Source organism: Piliocolobus tephrosceles, chromosome 10, assembly GCF_002776525.5.
Source record: "Piliocolobus tephrosceles isolate RC106 chromosome 10, ASM277652v3, whole genome shotgun sequence".
Classification (NCBI taxonomy): domain Eukaryota; kingdom Metazoa; phylum Chordata; class Mammalia; order Primates; family Cercopithecidae; genus Piliocolobus; species Piliocolobus tephrosceles.
In genome coordinates, this window is record NC_045443.1 from 15,607,146 (window position 1) to 15,627,181 (window position 20,036).

General features: G+C 37.8%; 1 protein-coding gene across 3 annotated transcripts in view; it reads left to right on the forward strand.

The window, feature by feature from the left end:
- Nucleotides 1-20,036, forward strand: part of PTPRO (protein tyrosine phosphatase receptor type O) — a 271,807-nt gene that overhangs the window by 188,117 nt on the left and 63,654 nt on the right. For 2 of the 3 annotated variants that reach the window (XM_023226147.2, XM_023226148.2), the window contains exons 9-12: nucleotides 366-559; nucleotides 3,768-3,879; nucleotides 8,490-8,641; nucleotides 9,817-9,937. In XM_023226147.2, the coding sequence (XP_023081915.1) occupies nucleotides 366-559; nucleotides 3,768-3,879; nucleotides 8,490-8,641; nucleotides 9,817-9,937 (579 nt within the window). Of the gene's footprint in view, nucleotides 1-365; nucleotides 560-3,767; nucleotides 3,880-8,489; nucleotides 8,642-9,816; nucleotides 9,938-18,550; nucleotides 19,530-20,036 lie in introns of those variants that run through there. The other variant, XM_023226149.1, reaches the window with a different exon arrangement.

Below are 20,036 nucleotides of genomic sequence, written 5' to 3' on the forward strand. Positions count from 1 at the left end.
GAAGGAAGGAAGGAAGGAAGGAAGGAAGGAAGGAAGGAAGGAAGGAAGGAAGGAGAGAGAGAGAGAAAGAAAGAAAGAAAGAAAGAAAGAAAGGAGGGAGGGAGGGAGGGAGGGAAGGAAGGAAGGAAGATTGAAAGACGAAAGGAGGAAGGGAGGGAGGGGGAAGGGGAAGGGCAGGGGGAGTCAGGAAGGAAGAGGAGGAAGCGAGGAAGTGAGGAAGAAAGGAAGGAAGGGAGGGAGGGAGGAAGGGATTGTATCAGAAGAGTGAAAATTTGGGTCATTAAGTAGAAGTTTGAGGCCATTGCTAAGACAGTAAACATTCCTTCTTAACTTTATTTTTCTACCCCATCCTCTCTTCTTTTTAGTTCCCACAGGAATAAAGGATTTAATGCTCTATCCCTTGGGTCCTACGGCAGTGGTTCTGAGCTGGACCAGACCTTATTTAGGCGTGTTCAGAAAATATGTGGTTGAAATGTTTTATTTCAACCCTGCTACAATGACATCAGAGTGGACAACCTACTATGAAATAGCAGCAACGGTCTCCTTAACTGCATCCGTGGTAATCTTCCCTTAACCAATTGTCACTCTTTCCTATGGGAACAGGCAAGCCTTTATGTACCAAATGTATCTTTAAAAAATTATCTATAAATTTGATTATTTTGTAAATACACATAGTGTGTTAGTTCATTTTCACATTGCTGATAAAGAAACACCCACGACTGAACAATTTACAAAAGAAAGAAGTTTAATTGGACTTACAGTTCCACGTGGCTGGGGAAGCCTCACAATCACCACAGAAGGCAAGGAACAGCAAGTCACGTCTTATACAGATGGCAGCAAGCAAAGAGAGCTTGTGCAGAAAAACTCCGCCTTATAATAACCATCAGATCTCATGAGACTTACTATCACAACAACGGCATGGGAAAGACATGCCCCCATGATTCAGTTACTTCCCACAAGGTCCCTCCCATAACACATGGGAATTCAAGATAAGATTTGGGTGGGAACACAACCAAACCATAGTATTCTTCCCCTTGCCCCTCCCAAATCTCATGTCCTCACATTTCAAAACCAACCATGCCTTCCCAACAGTCCTGAAAAGGCTTAACTAATTAACTCGGAAGTGCACAGTCAAAAGTCTCATCTGAGACAAGGCAAGTCCCTTCTGCCTATGAGTCTGTAAAATCAAAACCAAGTTAGTTACTTCCTAGATACATTCGGGGTACAAGCATTGATACAGCTGTTCCAAATGGGAAACATTGACCAAAACAGAGAGCATACAGGTCCTATGCAACTCCAAAATCCAGTGGGACAGTCAAATCTCAAAGCTCCAAAATGATCTCCTTTGACTCTATGTCTCACATCCAGGTCATGCTGATGCAACAGGTGCGTTCCCATTGTCTATGGGCAGTTCCACTCCTGTGGCTTTGCAGCATATAACCCCCCTCCTGGCTGCATTCACAGGCTGGCATTGAGTGTCTGCAGCTTTTCCAGGTGCACAGTGCAAGCTGTCAGTAGGTCTACCACTCTGGGGTCTGGAGGATGGTGGCCCTCTTCTCACAGCTCCACTAGGCAGTACCCCAGTAGGGACTCTGTGTGGGGTCTCTGGCCCCATGTTTCCCTTCTACCTTGCTCTAGCAGAGGTTCTCCATGAGGGCCCTGCCCCACTGCAGCAAACTTTTGCCTAGGCATCCAAGTGTTTCCATACATTTTCTGAAATCTAAGTGGAGGTTCCCAAACCTCAATTCTTGACTCCTGTGCACCCACAGTCTCAACACCACATGAAAGCTGCCAAGGCTTGGGGTTTGCACCCGCTGAAGCCACCACCTGATCTCTACGTTGGCCCCTTTCACCCATGGCTGGGATGCAGGGCACCAAGTCTCTAGGCTGCACACAGCACAGGGACCCTGGGCCTGGGCCATGAAACCACTTTTTCTTTCTAGGCTTCCAGGCCTGTGATGGGAGGGGCTTCCATGAAGACCTCTGACCTGACCTGGAGACATTTTCCCCATTGTCTTGGGGATTAACATTCAGCTCCTCATTATTTATTCAAATTTCTGCAGCCAACTTGAATTTCTCCTCAGAAAATGGGATTTTCTTTTCTATCACATTGTCAAGTTGCAAATTTTCCAAACTTTTATGCTCCATTTACCTTTTAAAACTGAAAGCCTTTAACAGCACCAAGTCACCTCTTGAATGCTTTGCTGCTTAGAAATTTATTCTGCCAGATACCCTAAATCATCTCTCTTAAGTTCAAAGTTCCAAAATCCCTAAGGGAGGCACAAAATGCTGCCAGTCTCTTTGCTAAAACATAACAAGAATCACCTTTGCTCCAGTTCCTAACAAGTTCTTCATCCCCATCTGAGACCACCTCAGCCTAGATTTCATTGTCCATATCATTATCAGCATTTTGGTCAAAGCCATTCAACAAGTCTCTAGGGAGTTCCAAACTTTCCCACATTTTACTGTCTTCTGAGCCCTCCAGACTATTCCAACCTCTGCCTGTTACCCAGTTCCAAAGTCACTTCCACATTTTTGGGTATCTTCTCAGCAGCACCCCACTCTCAGTACCAATTTACTATATTAGTTCATTTTCATGCTACTGACAAAGACATACACAAGACTGGGCAATTTACAAAAGAAGCAGGTTTAATAGGGTTTACAGTTCCACATGGCTGGGGAAGCCCCACAATCATGGCAGAAGGCAAAGAGGTGCAAGTCATGTCTTACATGGATGGTACCAAGCAAAAGAGCTTGTGCAGGAAAATGCCCCCTTATAATAACCATCGGAGCTAATGAGACTTACTGACTATCATCAGAACAGCACGGAAAAGACCTGCCCCCATGATTCAGTTACCTCCCACCAGCTCCCTCCCACAACAAGTGGGAATTCAAGATGAGATTTGGGTGGGGATACAGCCAAACCATATCAGATAGATATGGCTATTTTCAAGGTTTTTTCGTTGTTTTTGCTTTTAGGTTTTGAGATTCTCTTTTGTTTTGAGAGGGAGGGAAAGAGATAATTGTGTGAAGCTAGCAGTCATCTCTAATTGAATGTATTTGTTAATCAACATTTTTTCCTAAGCACAGAATAGAGCAATCAAGTGCTTATTGCTTCTCTCAGATCCTGGGGAGGAACAGAAAGAGATTTCCCTTTAGTATTCAATAGTTAGTTTGACGCTGCCTAATTTTAACGATGCCTCTTCGTGGCATCCACAGATCAAGTAAATCCCTCTAATGTCAGGCTTTTAGAGGATGGCTTTTAAGAAAACAGGTAAAAATTGCTCTTTCTGAAATTGAGATAATTTTGAAAAGTGTAGATTACCCATGGGCTGTTCACAAAGTACACAATTGCTCTCTACCCAGTTGAAGACTCTGAAGGACTCCTGTTGATGGTTTACCTTGAAAAAACACCGAGTTGTGAGAGGTTACTTGTCTTAGAAATAGGGAGAAATGTATGTACAGTCACTTATAAATAAGCACTATTTCATGTGTGTAATATTACGAAATTGCAAAACGAAACAAATATTGGAAATCTGTGGCTGTATATCTTTAAATCACTTTTTAAAATTTATATTTTTGTATTTTACTTTATATCTCATTTCATTCTAGAAAGAATATTTTATTATAGTAAATTTAGAAACTACAAAAAGACAATATAAAGGAAAATTAAAATTACTTATTAATTTTTTATGAAAGTAATTCTACTCCAAAAATAGTACTTTCTCCCACAGTCTTTTGTCTCCTTGCTTGCTTTTCTCATTCAGAGAATAGCTAATCTGCTGCCAGCATGGTACTACAACTTCCGGGTTACCATGGTGACGTGGGGAGATCCAGAGTTGAGCTGCTGTGACAGCTCTACCATCAGCTTCATAACAGGTGAGGCGTGTGTGGGGAATGGTTCCACGAGGTGGGAGCATTATCGTGAGGAGTTACCAAGGTTCCAAGTCTCTAGAAAGTGCCAGTCATTCACCCAGCACTGGCGAACATCAGTTTCATGGGAGATAATATTGATTCTGATCATTCATTATTTTGTTTAGTTGATAACCTTTAAAAATCAAAATACCATTTTTATTCTGAGTTACCACCATTAACTTATTTTTATTCTGAGGCACCGACCTTGATTTATGTACTCCCCAGCTGGGATTGATTAGAATAGAGATATGGCAGGCACAGCCATCAGCGTCACACTGCACAGTCAATTGATTTTACCCATATGATTATTATATTTGTTAGAGTGCCTCCATTTTCTTATTAATTAAGCCATTTTTAAAGTCATAGGCTGACTGCAGTAGGGTCCATTGTGGAAATAAAAAAATAGGGTTTAGAGACAGATAGATCTGGATTTGAATAGACCCTCCCACACACCACATATAACCTTGAGCACGTTAATGTTTCTAAACTTGTTTTTTTTTAATGTGGAAAATGAGGATGATAATAGTATCAGTTGTCTGTTATTATAACTTCATTATTATATAAGCTACTTTGCAAAATACATGGCACAAAGTTTAAGCACTTAAAAAACGATTAGTCTTAGATCCTTGGAAACCTTAAATTATGTAGTTGCACCATCAGTAGTCAGAGATAGCAATGAAAAGGGGAAATTCATCAAAGAAACACTAATCTTTGTTGTTTGAACTAAGACGTTTCAAGAAACTTTTATCAAACGACAAGGTTGTAATTACAGTTGTCCTGAGAAAACAGAGGAGAAAAATACTGCTTAGAAGAATAATTTTGGCAAACAGTTTCCTCAGTGGACATCTAGTTAACTCTGTTGAAATTTATCAGTGAAAAAAATTGGAAAGAAATCAATCATCTGTGAATTCTTACACAATTAACTTCCATAAGCATGTCTCTTTTCTCTCCTAGCCAATATCCAGAGCACCTTTTGTTCCAGATGTTAATAGTAATATTAGAGCATAGAAGTGAAAGAATACCCAAAAAGGAGAAAATAGCAATTACTTGGCAAGTGCTCTGTTAGGCATTTACCTATATTGATAATCACATATTTAATTACAATTAAACTTCACTGTATCAACAATTCTTATAATTTAACTATATTGATATAAACGTTCTGAGAATGCTCCTTCCTTCTCACCACGACAGTTGTCTGGAAAAAGCCCAGATGTAACATCTCAACCTGGGACTGCTCATTTCTAGCTGTCAAACTTTGAGCAAATTATCTTAATGATTCTGGGCTTCTATTTTCTCACCGGTAGAACCCCCTAAAATGTCAGCTACATAGGCTCTAAAGCCTACTTGGAGACAACTGGTTAGTAGAGCAAAACTTAATATATTGAACACCACCTTGACAGTCTTTGCACTGTCTCTTAAGGGGGGCAAAAGAAATGAAATATTAATAGGATTTGGCTTTCTGGCTCGAGTGCTTTAAAGTATGCCTTTCAAGATGGGAAACTGACTAGGATTCGGCATACTTCACAACAGCTTAAATGGACATAGCAAGCCTGGATTCGTAAACTATGGTTAATAAACAAGCTACTTACCTGGTAAGCAGTCTGTTGTCTCCATTGTATTGATGTTGACGATTTTCTATCTTTTCCTGGGTCAAATAAATAAATGACGCTGAACCAGCAGTCTGTAGATATTGTCTGAGCATATTGACAGAGATGGTCTCAATTCTCACATCTATAAAATGGGTATAATAATAATAAATAAATAATAACAAATATCTCACAGTATGTGTGAGAATTAAATCATGTAACGTAAGTCACTGTTATAATATATATGATAGATTATTATCATGTTTATACTTATTTTTTAAACCAGTTGAAAATTCTAGTAGGCTTTTTTTAATCTTCTTTTTTTTACATTTTACTTTAAGTTTTGGGATGCATGTACAGAACATGCAGGTTTGTTACATAGATATACATGTGCCCAGGTGGTTTGCTGCACCTATCAACCTGTCATCTAGGTTTTAAGCCCCTCATACATTAGGTATTTGTCCTAATGCTCTCCCTCCCCTTGCCCTCCACCCCCCAACAGGCCTCATATAATGCTAATACTTATAACAAACATTCATAACTGGTTATGCTTTCAAAAATAATTATTCACTGAAGAATTTGTAATATATAAAGTAAAAACGCATGTGTGTGTGATGTTTTTTACCTTCTTATTTAAAGCAAATAAGAATCTCATGCTTAACTCTCCTATGCTTTAATTTTCCAAATTGTGTGGTATAAAAGGAAATAAGAACAAAATACTTGAATTAGGTGTGATTTATTAGGCACTCAAGTATACCGTCTTTGTTAGGCAATTCAGTTGACTAGCCCTCAATCGTAGTAATATGCTGAGGGGCCAAATTGTTAATAAACAAATAGCGACATCTTGTGGCCTTCCAGCAATATGCTAGGTTTTAAAGCAACAACATGGAAATAAAAATCTGACATGTTGAGAGGAAAGATACATACTTCTGGGTTTGCAATTTTAAAGATGTTTCTTTTCCTCACTAAAATTGGAACATGAGAAAATATCCTTTGAAGAAATGTATGCATAGGTTCTTATATATGATGAAATATATTGGAATATATTAGGAGGTTATGAGGAAGCCAAGGTTATTTTCCTTTAGTAGAATATTCTGAAATATGATGTAGATTTGTGTTGTTAGAGGAATTGTTGATCTTTCAAGATTTTATTGCTAAGCATACTATATAAATGCTACTCCTATTTCACATGAAACAGAAATGCATTTTTACTTTATATATTACAAATTCTTCAGTGAATATTTTTGAAAGCATAGCTAGTTATGAATGTTTGCTGTAAGTATTAGCATCATATTAGAAGAAATGATTCTTTATAGAAATTTTCCAAAGATTTTAGTTGACATTGTGCAGTATCTCAGAATGGAACACCGACTGTCTTCAAACCAACATACACATGATATTTAAATTCAACTGCGTATTTGTTTTTTAAAATAATCAGAGTTAGCAGTTACTTTAAAAAGTAATTAAAATATGATTTCAGGCCTATATAGTGTAAAGCTTGTGATGAATTCTCCTCCCTAGTTAGCAAATTTTAAATTTTTTTTTTTTTCTTTTTGGCTGGGCGTAGAAACTCACGCCTGTAATCCCAGCACTTTGGGAGACCAAGATGGGCAGATTGCTTGTGCCCAGGAGTTCGAGACCAGCCTAGGCAACATAGAAAGACCCCGGCTCTACAAAAAATACAAAACTTAGCCGGGTATGGTGGCCTGTACCTGTAGTCCTAGCTACTTGCTAGGCTGAGGCAGGAGGGATGCTTGAGCCTGGGAGGTCGAGGTTGCAGTAAGCCAAGATTGTGCCACTGCACTACTGCTTGAGTGACAGAGTGAGACCCTGACTCAAAAATAAAAATAAAAATAAAATAAATTAAAAGTAATTTTTTTTTTTTTTTTTTTTTTTGAGACAGGGTCTTACCCTGTCACCCAGGCTGGAATGCAGTGGCAGGCTCATGGTTCACTGCAGCCTGGACCTCCTGGGCTCAAATAGTCCTATCCCCTCACCCTCCCTAGTAGCTGGGACAACAGGGTGTGCCACCATGCCCGGCTGAATTTTGTAATTTTTTGTAGAGATGGGGTTTTGCTATGTTGCCCAGGCTGGTCTCCAACTCCTGGACTCAAGCGATCCACCTACCTCAGCTTCCTGAAATGCAGGGATTACAGGCATTCCCTGCTTAAATTTTTGAAAATTTAAATGTGTAAGATGATAAAGTAGCAAGCTCAGTGTTAGAATTTAGCTTTGAGGCAGGAGAATGTCGTAAACCCCGGAGGCGGAGCTTGCAGTAAGCTGAGATCCGGCCACTGCACTCCAGCCCAGGCGACAGAGCAAGACTCCGTTTCAAAAAAAAAAAAAAAAAAAAAAAACTTGTTCTTCCCTTCTTTCCTCTCTCACTACTTACTCAGCAGCATTTATTAAGAGCCTGTTTTCTGCAAAGCACTGGGCTAGAACACTGTCAATAATAATGTCTTGTTATTTTATGGAAGTAACATTTGTCTTCTATCCTACTTGTAGTACTATGATCTTCTCTTTCTACCCTTGTATCCTACTGTTCTTTATTCCCATAAACGTCTTTGCTGCAAGTAAATGAAAGAGACTCAGTTTACAGGACTCTACGTTTTTTATCCTACTTGAATAATAACTCCACTGACGCCTATTAATATTAATTGGTTGATGTAACAAGTATACCCAAATAAGTGAACTTTTTAGGAATTTTGTAATGGTGAAATTTATATAAAAGACTTTGATATCTTCAGGTACAGATGGGTTTGGGTGTCTTGTATCTTAAATTTACAAGATGTGGGATCCCATAAAACAAGTGCCCATCCTGTATCACCATCCTTCACTGTTAATGAGAGGTCCTGAAGTTACTAGGACTATCATGTGCTGTGAATTCTAATTCGCTAAGTTGACTCTATGTAGGATTTCATGCTCTACTAGTAAGTAATTTATTTCTCTGTCTATTATACTAAATTGTGCCTTGTTTCTCCCTTGTAGCCCCAGTGGCTCCAGAAATCACTTCTGTGGAATATTTCAACAGTCTGTTATATATCAGTTGGACATATGGGGATGATACAACGGACTTGTCCCATTCTAGAATGCTTCACTGGATGGTTGTTGCAGAAGGAAAAAAGAAAATTAAAAAGAGTGTATGTTTCTTTGAATGCCAGTATTGGGTGTCTGTAAATTTCGTTTTATGAACTATTGAAAACCACTAAGCAATCATTTATTGATACATCAAATGTTTGCATGCCAGTTGTCTGTTTTAGGCTCTGGAGATAAGACAGTGAACAAAAATTAAATTCTTCCTTCCATAGAGCTTACCATTTAATCTTTAACAGTGAGCTGTAAGAGCTGCAACTATTGATTTCATTTATATTTAGAATTATGATTTCAACTTTTTCTTCAGGATGCCAAACATTTTCAAGAAAACTACAATTAACATATTTCCAATTTTTCCCATATATCACCAACACCTAAAGATTTGGGGACTTTGGCATTACTGATTTCTTTTCTCCAAAATATGCTTTTTGATGTTTGTTGATTAGGGTACAGACTAAACTACTGTAATAAAGAAACAAACAAAAGGAGAGTGGCTCAAACAAAATAGAAGTTTATACCTTTCCCATTAAAGCACAGGACTAACCGGGCACTTCTGCTTTAAGGGGTGGTCCAGGGAGGCAAATTCTGTTTTGTTGTTCCATCTGCCACTATGCATAGTCCTTGTCTCTAGAGAGGAACCTTTATCATCATTACCTCCATGTTCCAGCCTGCAGGAAGGGGAAAAGAAAAGGGAGGATGTGGGACCCCAGCACTTACAGGATACGAACTGAACTATAAGTTGTCCATGTGACTTCTACTTACAATCCACTGATCAGAGCTAGGTCACATCGTCCCCTGTAGCTGTAGGAGAAGATGGGAAATAACAGTGGCCCTTAGGTAGGAAGCCACACGTCTACAGATATGGGTAGGTTTCTTTTGAACTTCTTAGAATGTACGTATCAGTAGCAACTCAGTAATTTTCTTTTCTAAAACCTGTTATGAATATATGAGAAAATGTCAGAATGAGACCCATTCCAAATGAGGGAATTAATCACAAAATTGTTCTGATGTACATAATGCATTGTTAAGGTTACCTTGCATTGGGCCCAGCTGAGGAATTTATAAAATTTTCAGAAGATATAACGTATCTATAATACAATAAATCGCAGAGTGCAGCATAGAACAGAGAGGGAATTTGTCTGCTATAGTCCTTTAGTTTTTTGGGGTGGTGCACTGACTCATTCACGAAAAGTTTAAACCCTCGATTTTGATGATCTTGCAGGTAACACGCAATGTCATGACTGCAATTCTCAGCTTGCCTCCAGGCGACATCTACAACCTCTCAGTAACTGCTTGTACTGAAAGAGGAAGTAATACCTCCATGCTCCGCCTTGTCAAGCTAGGTAAGAAGAGGACACAGAGATGGGTGTGAAATAATCATGTTGGGAGAACTAATGTTTGCATCATTTGATTCAGCAAGAGCTCCTCAATTCAATGAAATAATAACAGAAAAATGGCTAATTTTTTATGAGTAGAAAATAGACATTCGTACTAGCAAAAGAGTGTGTTCAACTTGGTACAAGTTTCTGTGAGTGGGATATATACTGTTCTGGGAAACGGTGGTGTTCACTGTTCTTGGTAAGGTTAAAGAAACCAGGTAGTCATAGGATTTTGGAGATGGAAACACATTAGAGATTATCTAACGCAGCGTTCACAACCCTATAAGACAACATTCTATTTTCATATTAATATTATATAGGCCGGGCGCGGTGGCTCAAGCCTGTAATCCCAGCACTTTGGGAGGCCGAGACGGGTGGATCACGAAGTCAGGAGATCGAGAGCATCCTGGCTAACACGGTGAAACCTCGTCTCTACTAAAAAAAATACAAAAAACTAGCCGGGCGAGGTGACAGGTGCCTGTAGTCCCAGCTACTTGGGAGGCTGAGGCAGGAGAATGGCATAAACCCGGGAGGCGGAGCTTGCAGTGAGCTGAGATCCGGCCACTGCACCCCAGCCTGGGCAACAGAGCCAGACTCCGTCTCAAAAAAAAACAAAAAAAATTATGTAATACCCTCTTTATTATCTTAAATAGTAATAGATTTAAAAATCTACATATTGATTTTTTAAAGTTTATATAGTTTCCTAACTCTAGTATAAAATCAAGACAAAAAGAAACTAATTTATAATAAAATAATATGGATTCCCTATGTATATGTTCAGGCACAACTACTCTAAAAGACATAATGAAATCACCTGATGCCTGGATATAATTAAAATGAATAAGTTGGGGTTTATAAGAAATAAAAAGATCACTAGTCTTTTATGTAAGAAGTATAAAAATAAGCTAAGAAATGAACAATTTAACATAAATTAATTAATAACAAATAACTAAACAAGCATAGATAACAGGTAGATCCTAGAATACAAACTAGAGTTAAGATAAGTACTAAAAGATGAGATATATTGTCATATAATGAGAGAAAGATGGAAATAATTTTAATTAAAGCAGGGACAACACACCAAAAGTTTATAAATGGCAGCATAGAAGCAAGCTGGCTTCACTCCCCTCTACCCAATGGAAAACCAAAAGTAAATATACAGCTCTGAGTTTTTCGCCAGCAACAACCCAGAACTCAAATACGAGAATGAGACAGATTCCAGAGCCACAGAGAAGTGAAAAAACTCTGGGCAGATGGTAGGAGAATCAGGCTTCCACATTCATGACACCTCCCCCGCGATTCTGCCTGGCAACAAGTGTGCAGAAAATCTTCTGCCAACTCATGTTTCTACACTGGAAAAAGTGAGGTTGAGGTAGTCGACTAGTTTCCCCACTATGTTGTGTTCCCCTGGCAGGAAATCTGTCCTTGCCTTAAGCCACAGGAAACATCGTGACTGCCTGAAGGGAGAAATAGCTTGAAGATAGGCAGAAACAAAGAGGTGAGGTGGAACTACCATTCCCAGTCCCAGCAACTCTGCTCTGTAACTTGGCCAAAGGAGACACCAAATCAGAGTGGCTGTTCAGCAGCACCATACTGTAGGAGGTATATTTCACAGGTCCCTCGGGCAGGAGCCCCCCAGCCAACTTTGACACACGGCCAGGATAATTCCTTTAAGAGCTTTCCTTCTCAGGACAGGCTGAGCCAAGGCAAATCTGGATTTAAGGTGCCACCTAGAGCTGACATGTAGGCAGTGATCTAGTGGTAAAGATTTGCTAAGCAAATATACCCAATAAAGACAAAACAAGGCAAGGCAGACATAGGAAAGTGGACTAAATAGTTAATTCTTTAGTGCAAAGACATAGATCTATGCCCATAAGAAATAACATCAAACAGGGAACTGTGACCCCCCTCCCAGAAAAGGACAAAGCAAAAATCCAATGACTGACCCTAACAAGATGGTGATTTGTGAGCTCTCTGAACAAGAATTCAAAATCCAGTTTAAGGAAAATCAGTGATGTCCAGGAAAACACAGAAAAGCAATTCAGAAATTTATCAGAGAAATTTTTAAATCAAACAGAATCTTGGTACTGGGAAATATGTTTGCTGAACTGAAAAACTCGTCACAGCAGAATGGACAAAGGAGAGGAATGATTCAGGAAGCTCAAAGCCTATTTGAAAATATACCATTAGAGGAGCAAAAAGAAAAATAAGACTGAAAGTAAGTGAAGTCTGCCTGTAAGACATATAAAAAAGGCCAGGCAAGGTGGCTCATGCCTGTATCCCAGCACTTTGGGAGGCTGAGGCAGGTAGATCACGAGATCAGGAGATGGAGACCATCCTGACTAACACAGTGAAACCCCGTCTCTACTAAAAATACAAAAAAAAATTCGCCTGGCGTGGTGGCTGAGCCTGTAGTCCCAGCTACTCAGGAGGCTGAGGCAGTAGAATGGCATGAACCTGGGAGGTGGAGCTTGCAGTGAGCTGAGATCGCGCCACTGCACTCCAGCCTGGGTGACAGAGCGAGACTCCATCTCAACAACAACAACAAAAAAACCTTAAAAGATCAAACATAAGAATTATTAGTATTCAAGGGGGAGCTGAGCAAGGAAATTTACTCAAAGAAATAATAATAGAAAACATTCCAAAACTTGAGAAAGATATAATTAGCCAGGTTCAGGAGGGTCTGAGAATACCAAACAGATACCACTCAAATAAGATCATCCCAAAGCAGATAATAATAAAACTCTCAAAGGTCAAACACAAAGAGAAGGTCCTGAAAGCATCAAGAGAAAAGGAGCAAATAACAGGTGAACAAGCTGCAATTCATCTGGCAACAAACTGTTTACACTATGAGGAAGAACATTTTCACAGTGCTCAAAGAAAAAACTGCCATCCAAGAATAATGTATCCAGCAAAATTGTCCTTCAAATATGAAGGAAAGATAAAGTATTTCTCAGAAAAACAAAAGATGAAAGAATTCACCACTACTAGACCTGTCGTACAAGAAATGCAAGAGAGTTATTCAATCTGAGAGAAAAAGACGCATGTAAAAAGAAAACTTTTCAAGGTATTAGACCTTTGGGAAAATTAAATCCATGGACCAACCCACGATGTTCTATTACTGTAATTGAGGTGTACAATCCATCTATAACTCTGTTATAAAGCCCAAAAGACAAACCTTTTAAAAACAATAATAGCTACAGCAACCTGTTAAGAGACAGGTAATGTAAAGCATGTAAATTGAGGCAACAAAGTCAAAATTGGGGGGTGGAGAGAAATGAAGTTAAAAGGTAAATTTTTGGGTGTGGTGGTTTTGCTTTTGTTTCTATTCTTTTGCTCATGATCTAAGATAACTTGTCATCTCTTTAAAGTAACTTGTTATAGCCAGGCATGGTGGTTCATGCCTGTAATCCAGCACTTTGGGAGGTCAAGGTTGGTAAATCGCTTGAGCTCAAGAATTCAAGACCTCATCTCTACTAAAAAAAAAAAAAAAAAAAAAAAAACTGAGTGTAGTGACACATGCCTGTGGTCCCAGCTACTTGGGAGGCTGAGGCAGGAGGATCACTTTAGCCCAGAGGTTGAGGCTGCAGTGAGCTGTGATTGTAACACTGCTGCACTCCAGCCTATGTGACAGAGCAAGACCCCCATCTTAAAAATAAGCAAATAAATAAATAAATTTGTTATATCTATAAGATTTTTTATAAGCCTCATGGTAACCACAGCACAAAATCATATAATCAGTGAATTAAAAATAAAAAACAACAAATTAATACATAGCACTTAATAATCACTTAACCACAAAGAACGAAAGGAAAAGACGATTCTCAAACAACCTGAAAACAGGCAACAAAATGGCAGTAGTAAATCTGTACTTAGCAGTAATAACACTGGATGTAAATGGCCTCAATTCTCAAATAAAAGTCACAGTGTGGATGAATGGATAAAAAAATAAGACCCAACTATATATTGCCTTTAAGAAACCCACTTCACCTGTAAAGACACACAGGGACTGAAAGTGAAGGGGTGGAAAAAGATATTCCATGCAACTGGAAAACAAACAAAAAGGCAGATGTAGCTATGCTTATGTTAGATGAAATAGGCCACAAATCTAAAATTGTAAAAACAGACAAAGAGGGTTACTATATGATAAAGAGATCAGTTTAGCAAGAGGATATAACAACTATAAATGTCTACGCGCCCAGCACTGGAGCTCCTAAGTATATAAAGTTGACATTAATTGAGCTAAAGGAACAGATAGACTTGATTACAATGATAGTGGGGGACTTCACCACCCCACTCTCAGTAACATATAGATCATCCAACAGAATATCAATGAAGAAACAACAGAGTTAAACTACACATGAGACCTGATAGGCCTAATAGACATTTAAAGAACATTTCACCCAACTGCTAGAGAATACACATTGTTTTAACTGCACATGGAACATTCTCTAGAATATATCATATCTTAGGACACAAAACAAGTCCCAACAAATTCAAAAAGTAGAAATCATATCAAGTATCTTTTCTGACCACAATGGAATAAGACTAGAAAGTGATAACAAGAGAAACCTCAAAAAATACACAAACACATGGGAATTGAACATGTTTCTGAACAACAAATGAGTCAATGAAGAAATTAAGAAAAGAATTTTTAAAATTCTTGAGACAAATGAAAATGAAAATACAACATACCAAAATCTGTGGGATATAGCAAAAGCCATAGTATGAGGGAATTTTCTAGCAATAAATGCCCTTAATATAAAAAAGTAAAAAGTTCAAATGCACAACCTAATGATGCACCTGAAGGAACTAAAAAGCAAAAGCAAAAGCAAACCAAATACTAAATTAGTAGAAGGAAAAAAATATAAATGTCAGAGCAGGTAAATGAAATTGAGACTAAAAATAAATACAGAAGATCAATATAACAAAAAGTTGGTTATTTAAAAAGATAAAATCAACAAACCTTTGGCTAGATTGAGAAAAAAAGAGAGAAGACCCAAAGAAATAAAATCAGAAACAAAAAAGTAGACGTAACAAGAGACCTCATAAATACAAAGAATCTTTAGAGACTACTATGAACAACTATAAACCAACAAATTGGAAAATTAGAAGAAATGAATAAACTCCTGAACATACCTAACGAGATTGAACCATTAAGAAAGAGAAAACCTTAACAAACAATAATGAACAATGAGATGAAAGTCATAATAAAGTCTCCTACAAAAGAAAGCCCAGGTCCTGATGGCCTGTCCCATGAATTTCACCAGACACTTAAAGAACTAATGCCAATCCTGCTCAAACTCTTCAAAACAGTTGAATAGGAAGGAATACTTCCAAATTCATTCTGTAAGATAATATGCCAAGAAAAATAATAGGCTGTAGATGAGGAAAAACAGATACTTTAACATTCTTGCAAATGAACTGGATCTTTTTGTGTAGTGTAATGTCAAAATAATCTTTATAGTATGACATACAACTGGAAAGTGACTGTGTAACACAAAACACATCTTCTACATTCAAAAATTGACCATTTATTGCAGTATACATTTAGTTTCTGATATTTATAGGGAAACTTGAAGACAGTATCCTAAAATCTGCCACAGACAATGGAGGATAGATTGACACAAAGTTGTGTGGTAGACCTTTAGAGGCAGTATGACTGAAAGAGTGGCAACTCAAAATTAAATGCATAACTTCAATATGTAATTTTCACAGCAGAGATTTTATAATTTCCATATTTCAGAAATTAAGTCTATCAAATGGTAATAAAAGTGTTTTCCATATAGTTAATGCAATTTAGTAAGATCATTTCTTAAGATGTCTGCTAATTTTTGCGTCTGAATCTGTTCATAGCAGTCTCAAGTCATCTCTGTTATTACATGTGTTCATATTAGCAGCTGTAAGTAAAGACTAATTCGTGGTTGTTTTATTATAGCTTAAATACCATGAGTAGCATTGTTGACAGTGATGTACTTTTAGAAAACTTTCAGAAAATCTAAAAAGCAAAAAATACGATCTTTCCTCAATTTACCCAGTAATTGCATTTCTCCAGAACTCAATGCATAAGTCACTGAGTCTTAAATTTCTTTGTCTCATATTTGCCATGACAAAAACTAAGCTTTTGTGCTGAAATACTTTAAAATCGTATAGGTAATTTGGAAATATGTGATGTATTGATTCGACACTATGGAAGTCAAAATTATATTATTGAATAATTTATAATTTTAAATACTATCTTAATTTGATTTAAATATGCCTTTTCATGCCAACTTTCTTCTAAATTATTTTACTTAATTCCTTTTTAAAAACTTTCAATACTATGTAGTGAAGTACTTGCAATTTACACATTGTGGATTTTCGCTGGTGTGACATTTGAAAGTCATGTGGGTTGTGGCACATGGGACAATTTTTCATTTGGTGTCCTCTTAATAATTCCAGGACAGCTAGCATTTCTAAGTCCTGACCACAAAAGAACAGCTAGCTAATTCCCTCTGTTGTGACTAATAAAAACATTCCTCCAAACTTCCAAACACCCTCAAGGGGGCGCTAGTACTCCAGTTGAGGATCAAGGGTAGCCTCTTACTTTCCTGCACTGAAGGCAATCTGTTCTTCCTCCCTTGTGGTCTATACTTAAATTCTACGAATGTGGAGAGCACCAACTTCCAACTTTGCATAATCTTTCTATTAAGAAAAAAGTTGCCTGTGTACCAATTCCAACCATTATCTCTTAACTCTGTCCTCGGTGGGTGTAAAGGATCATTCAAAAACTCATTTCCAGGTAACTGTAATTACTTGAAAACTGTGCTCACATTCCCAACGTCTTCCTTTTTCCAAGCTTTACTATTACAGGAAGCTGTTAAGTGTTTCTCAGGTCCTAGCAGCTTTCTCCAACTCATTTGGTTTTTCAGTCTCCCTTAAAATTCAAGTTCAGAGGTGGTCTTATCAAAGTAGCATTTAGTGGGCCTATTGGATACGTCACTGAAATTTCTATGTGACATCATAGTCTATGGTGCCTCAAGAATATAAGTCAAAGTCATGAACTGGTACAATTGTATCTACATAGGACTGTGAGTTAAAACCATGATAGTTTCCCAAACTTATCAAAGTGTTTGGAGTCTCCATGTCTCCCTGATAACAGAATGGACTATGTAAACCAGCTTGGAAAATTTCTTTAAACTTTACAAGAAGGAAAGGTGAGTTTTCATGGAAATTATTTATAGTTAATATAACCCTTAGAATCAATAAGCTTTTTCTTATTGGTATCTTAAATATCAAACGGAATATTGTTTCTATGTTATTCCTCTCTGTAGACAAGACAATCTGTATATGATGTGCCTTTCTTATTTTCTTGAAGACAAACAATGTTGGTTTTTATCCTTTGGTCAAAAGATCTGTTCTACTAATCATGTTATTGTGTGTATAAGCCCTTTCCATTTTGTATAACACAATGCCTGAACACGTATAACTGCTTAACAGATACTGTTGAATGAACTGAAATTGTGGACCTCAGAACGTAGTATGCCAGTTAATATTTAACCAGAACAAGTTTCACCTTTCAGAGAAGTGAAATAATATCTTGCTTTAGTAGTACCTGAATTACAGGTTGTGTGTGTGTGTGTGTGTGTGTGTGTGTGTGTTTTAACAGAACTTTCATTCTAGTTGTTTTATGTTTCTTCACAGCATTCATTTTGATATATATAGAAGTCATAGTCATTCTCCTTTACAGAAAAATACAACTTCGGCACATAGATTTTTCAGAGCATGTTTGAATCATAATGCCGTTGTTAAAGCTAGGGCCAAAATAGGTTGGACTAACCTGCAGTGCAATTTATCTGTAATAAAGGCCTCTTTAGAATGCCTCTGAATGACTCCTGTGTCATGGAGGGTAGGTTCTGCCTCTATGGAAAGAAACCAAACTACCAATGAGTCCAGTATCATATAAATTAATCCAAGATGTCATGTGCAAGGATAGAAAGCCCTTAAAACAGTTGCCAATAATTCTCAATATTGTATCATCAATAAACATCCACAAAAAGACATGCACCAATAATGATGCCTTTCCCAGGATGTTGAACCAACCATCTCATTAGGAATTTTAGGTTGCCAGCAGTTTCATGACACTTTGGTGGTATGTGATGACAGGTCACTTCGGCAGTCAGTCATTACAAATATCAATCAAATCTGCCTCTAGGACTTGTCATTTTACCAGAACTCATTGGTCTGCATATGACTGTGTCTTCAACCAGTAACCAATCATATCTTCTAGTCTTAGTGAATCAACCTGGATCCCTGGGCCAACTTTAAGAAGACTTGCTAAGTCTACATAAGTCTACAAAAAAGAAAAAGAAAGGAAAAAAAAAAAAAAAAAAAGAATGAGACGTGTTGGACACATGACAAATAGTTCTCTGATAATAGAATATCCATTCATCAATCCATTTAACTAATACATATTGAGAGCCTTCTAAGTACTACTCAGATGCCAGACTACTTGTGGTAGTAGTGATGGTAGTGAACCCAGAGTGCTACTTTCACTTTCTGTTCACAAGGAGCTTATGATCTAGTGAAGGAGAAGATGGTAGTAAGTGCTGCACAGTGCTCTGCAACAGGGAAATGTGGTGCAGAATGACCATGTGGCCAAAGCTTTTTTTGAGAAAGCCATGGATAACAAGAAGAACCAGCCACGAAAAGGCCAAGAAGGAGGATGCCAGGCAGAGGGAATAGGCAGGCCTGAGTATAGGTCTTTGAAGGCATGCAGTTGGAATATTATTTTCAGAGTAATGAAGGGACATGTAGAGAACTTAAATAATCCGATTTACATTTAAAACAATCCCTCTGGTTGCTTAATGAGAAAGGGATTACTGTATCAACAATGAAAGTAGGGGAACTGATTAAGGGGCTATTTGTGCCAGCTTTAAAAATAATATTCTAATTCAAAGAGGTTGCAAGATAGTGATGGTAACTTTGACTACAGTGGTTGTAATGGAGATGAAGAGAAGTGGACAGAATTCAGGAGCTCTTTTGGAGGTTGTATCTACAGAACTTTCTGATAGGGCAGAAACAGGAAGTGAGGGAAAGGGAAATTAATGACTCCCAGGCTTCACTCTTGAGCAACTAGGACGAACGGTGGCGCAATTCACTGAGATTGAGATGACTCGTAAGACTACAGGAGGAGGACATTTAGGGTGAAGTAAGAATCAAGGATTCTTCTTTGGATGTAAAAAAAAATTTTTTTAATGATTATTGGATATCCTGGTGCAGATGTGAAGGCCAGGGGAGAATTCTGGGCTGGAAATATAAATTTGAAAGTGTCTGGATGAAATCACCAAGTAGTAAGTAAAGATAGAGAAGAAAAGAGAAGCCCTGGATTGAGTCTAGAAGAACCACTCCAGCAGTTAGAAATTCAGCTTAGCAGGAAGAATCAGAAAGAGAAAGTGGAAAGGAAAAGCTAAGGAGGTCAGAGAAAATAAAACAAAACAAACAAAACAGAATTGCACACCACTGTCATCAAATTTCTGCTTTATCCTGACCGCAGACATGTTTGGGCACGTTCAAGGTAAGGAATCATATAACTTTAGTGCCAGGAGAGCTCTTGGAGATAATTCAGTACTGTGTCCTCATTTGAACAAGCTGGCGTTTAGAGAAATGTGACACGCTTTATCCATTGTTAGGTCTTGGTCCAGAAACAGTCATTTCGTACTTTTTATCCATCTGCTCCTTCTATTTTTCTAGACTGAGGTGTGATCTTTTTCCTACAAACTTCATTTTTCTATTAAAACACTTCACAGAACAGGGAGGAGTCTCATACCCACTTTTGTGACTTTCTGTTCCTCTTTTGGAATTTGATCTTAGGGACATTGGCTTGATTTTCTTAATCTCAATCATAGAAACTTTTATAGAGATTAGAAATCTTTAAAACATAATTTGGCTATGGACAAGGAAAAAATCAAAATACTTTGAAATGTTAAGTATTTGGGGAATAGTAGGCTTTTTCTCTCTGTCTCTCTCAAATATAGATATAGATATAGATATAGATATAGATATAGATATAGATATAGATATA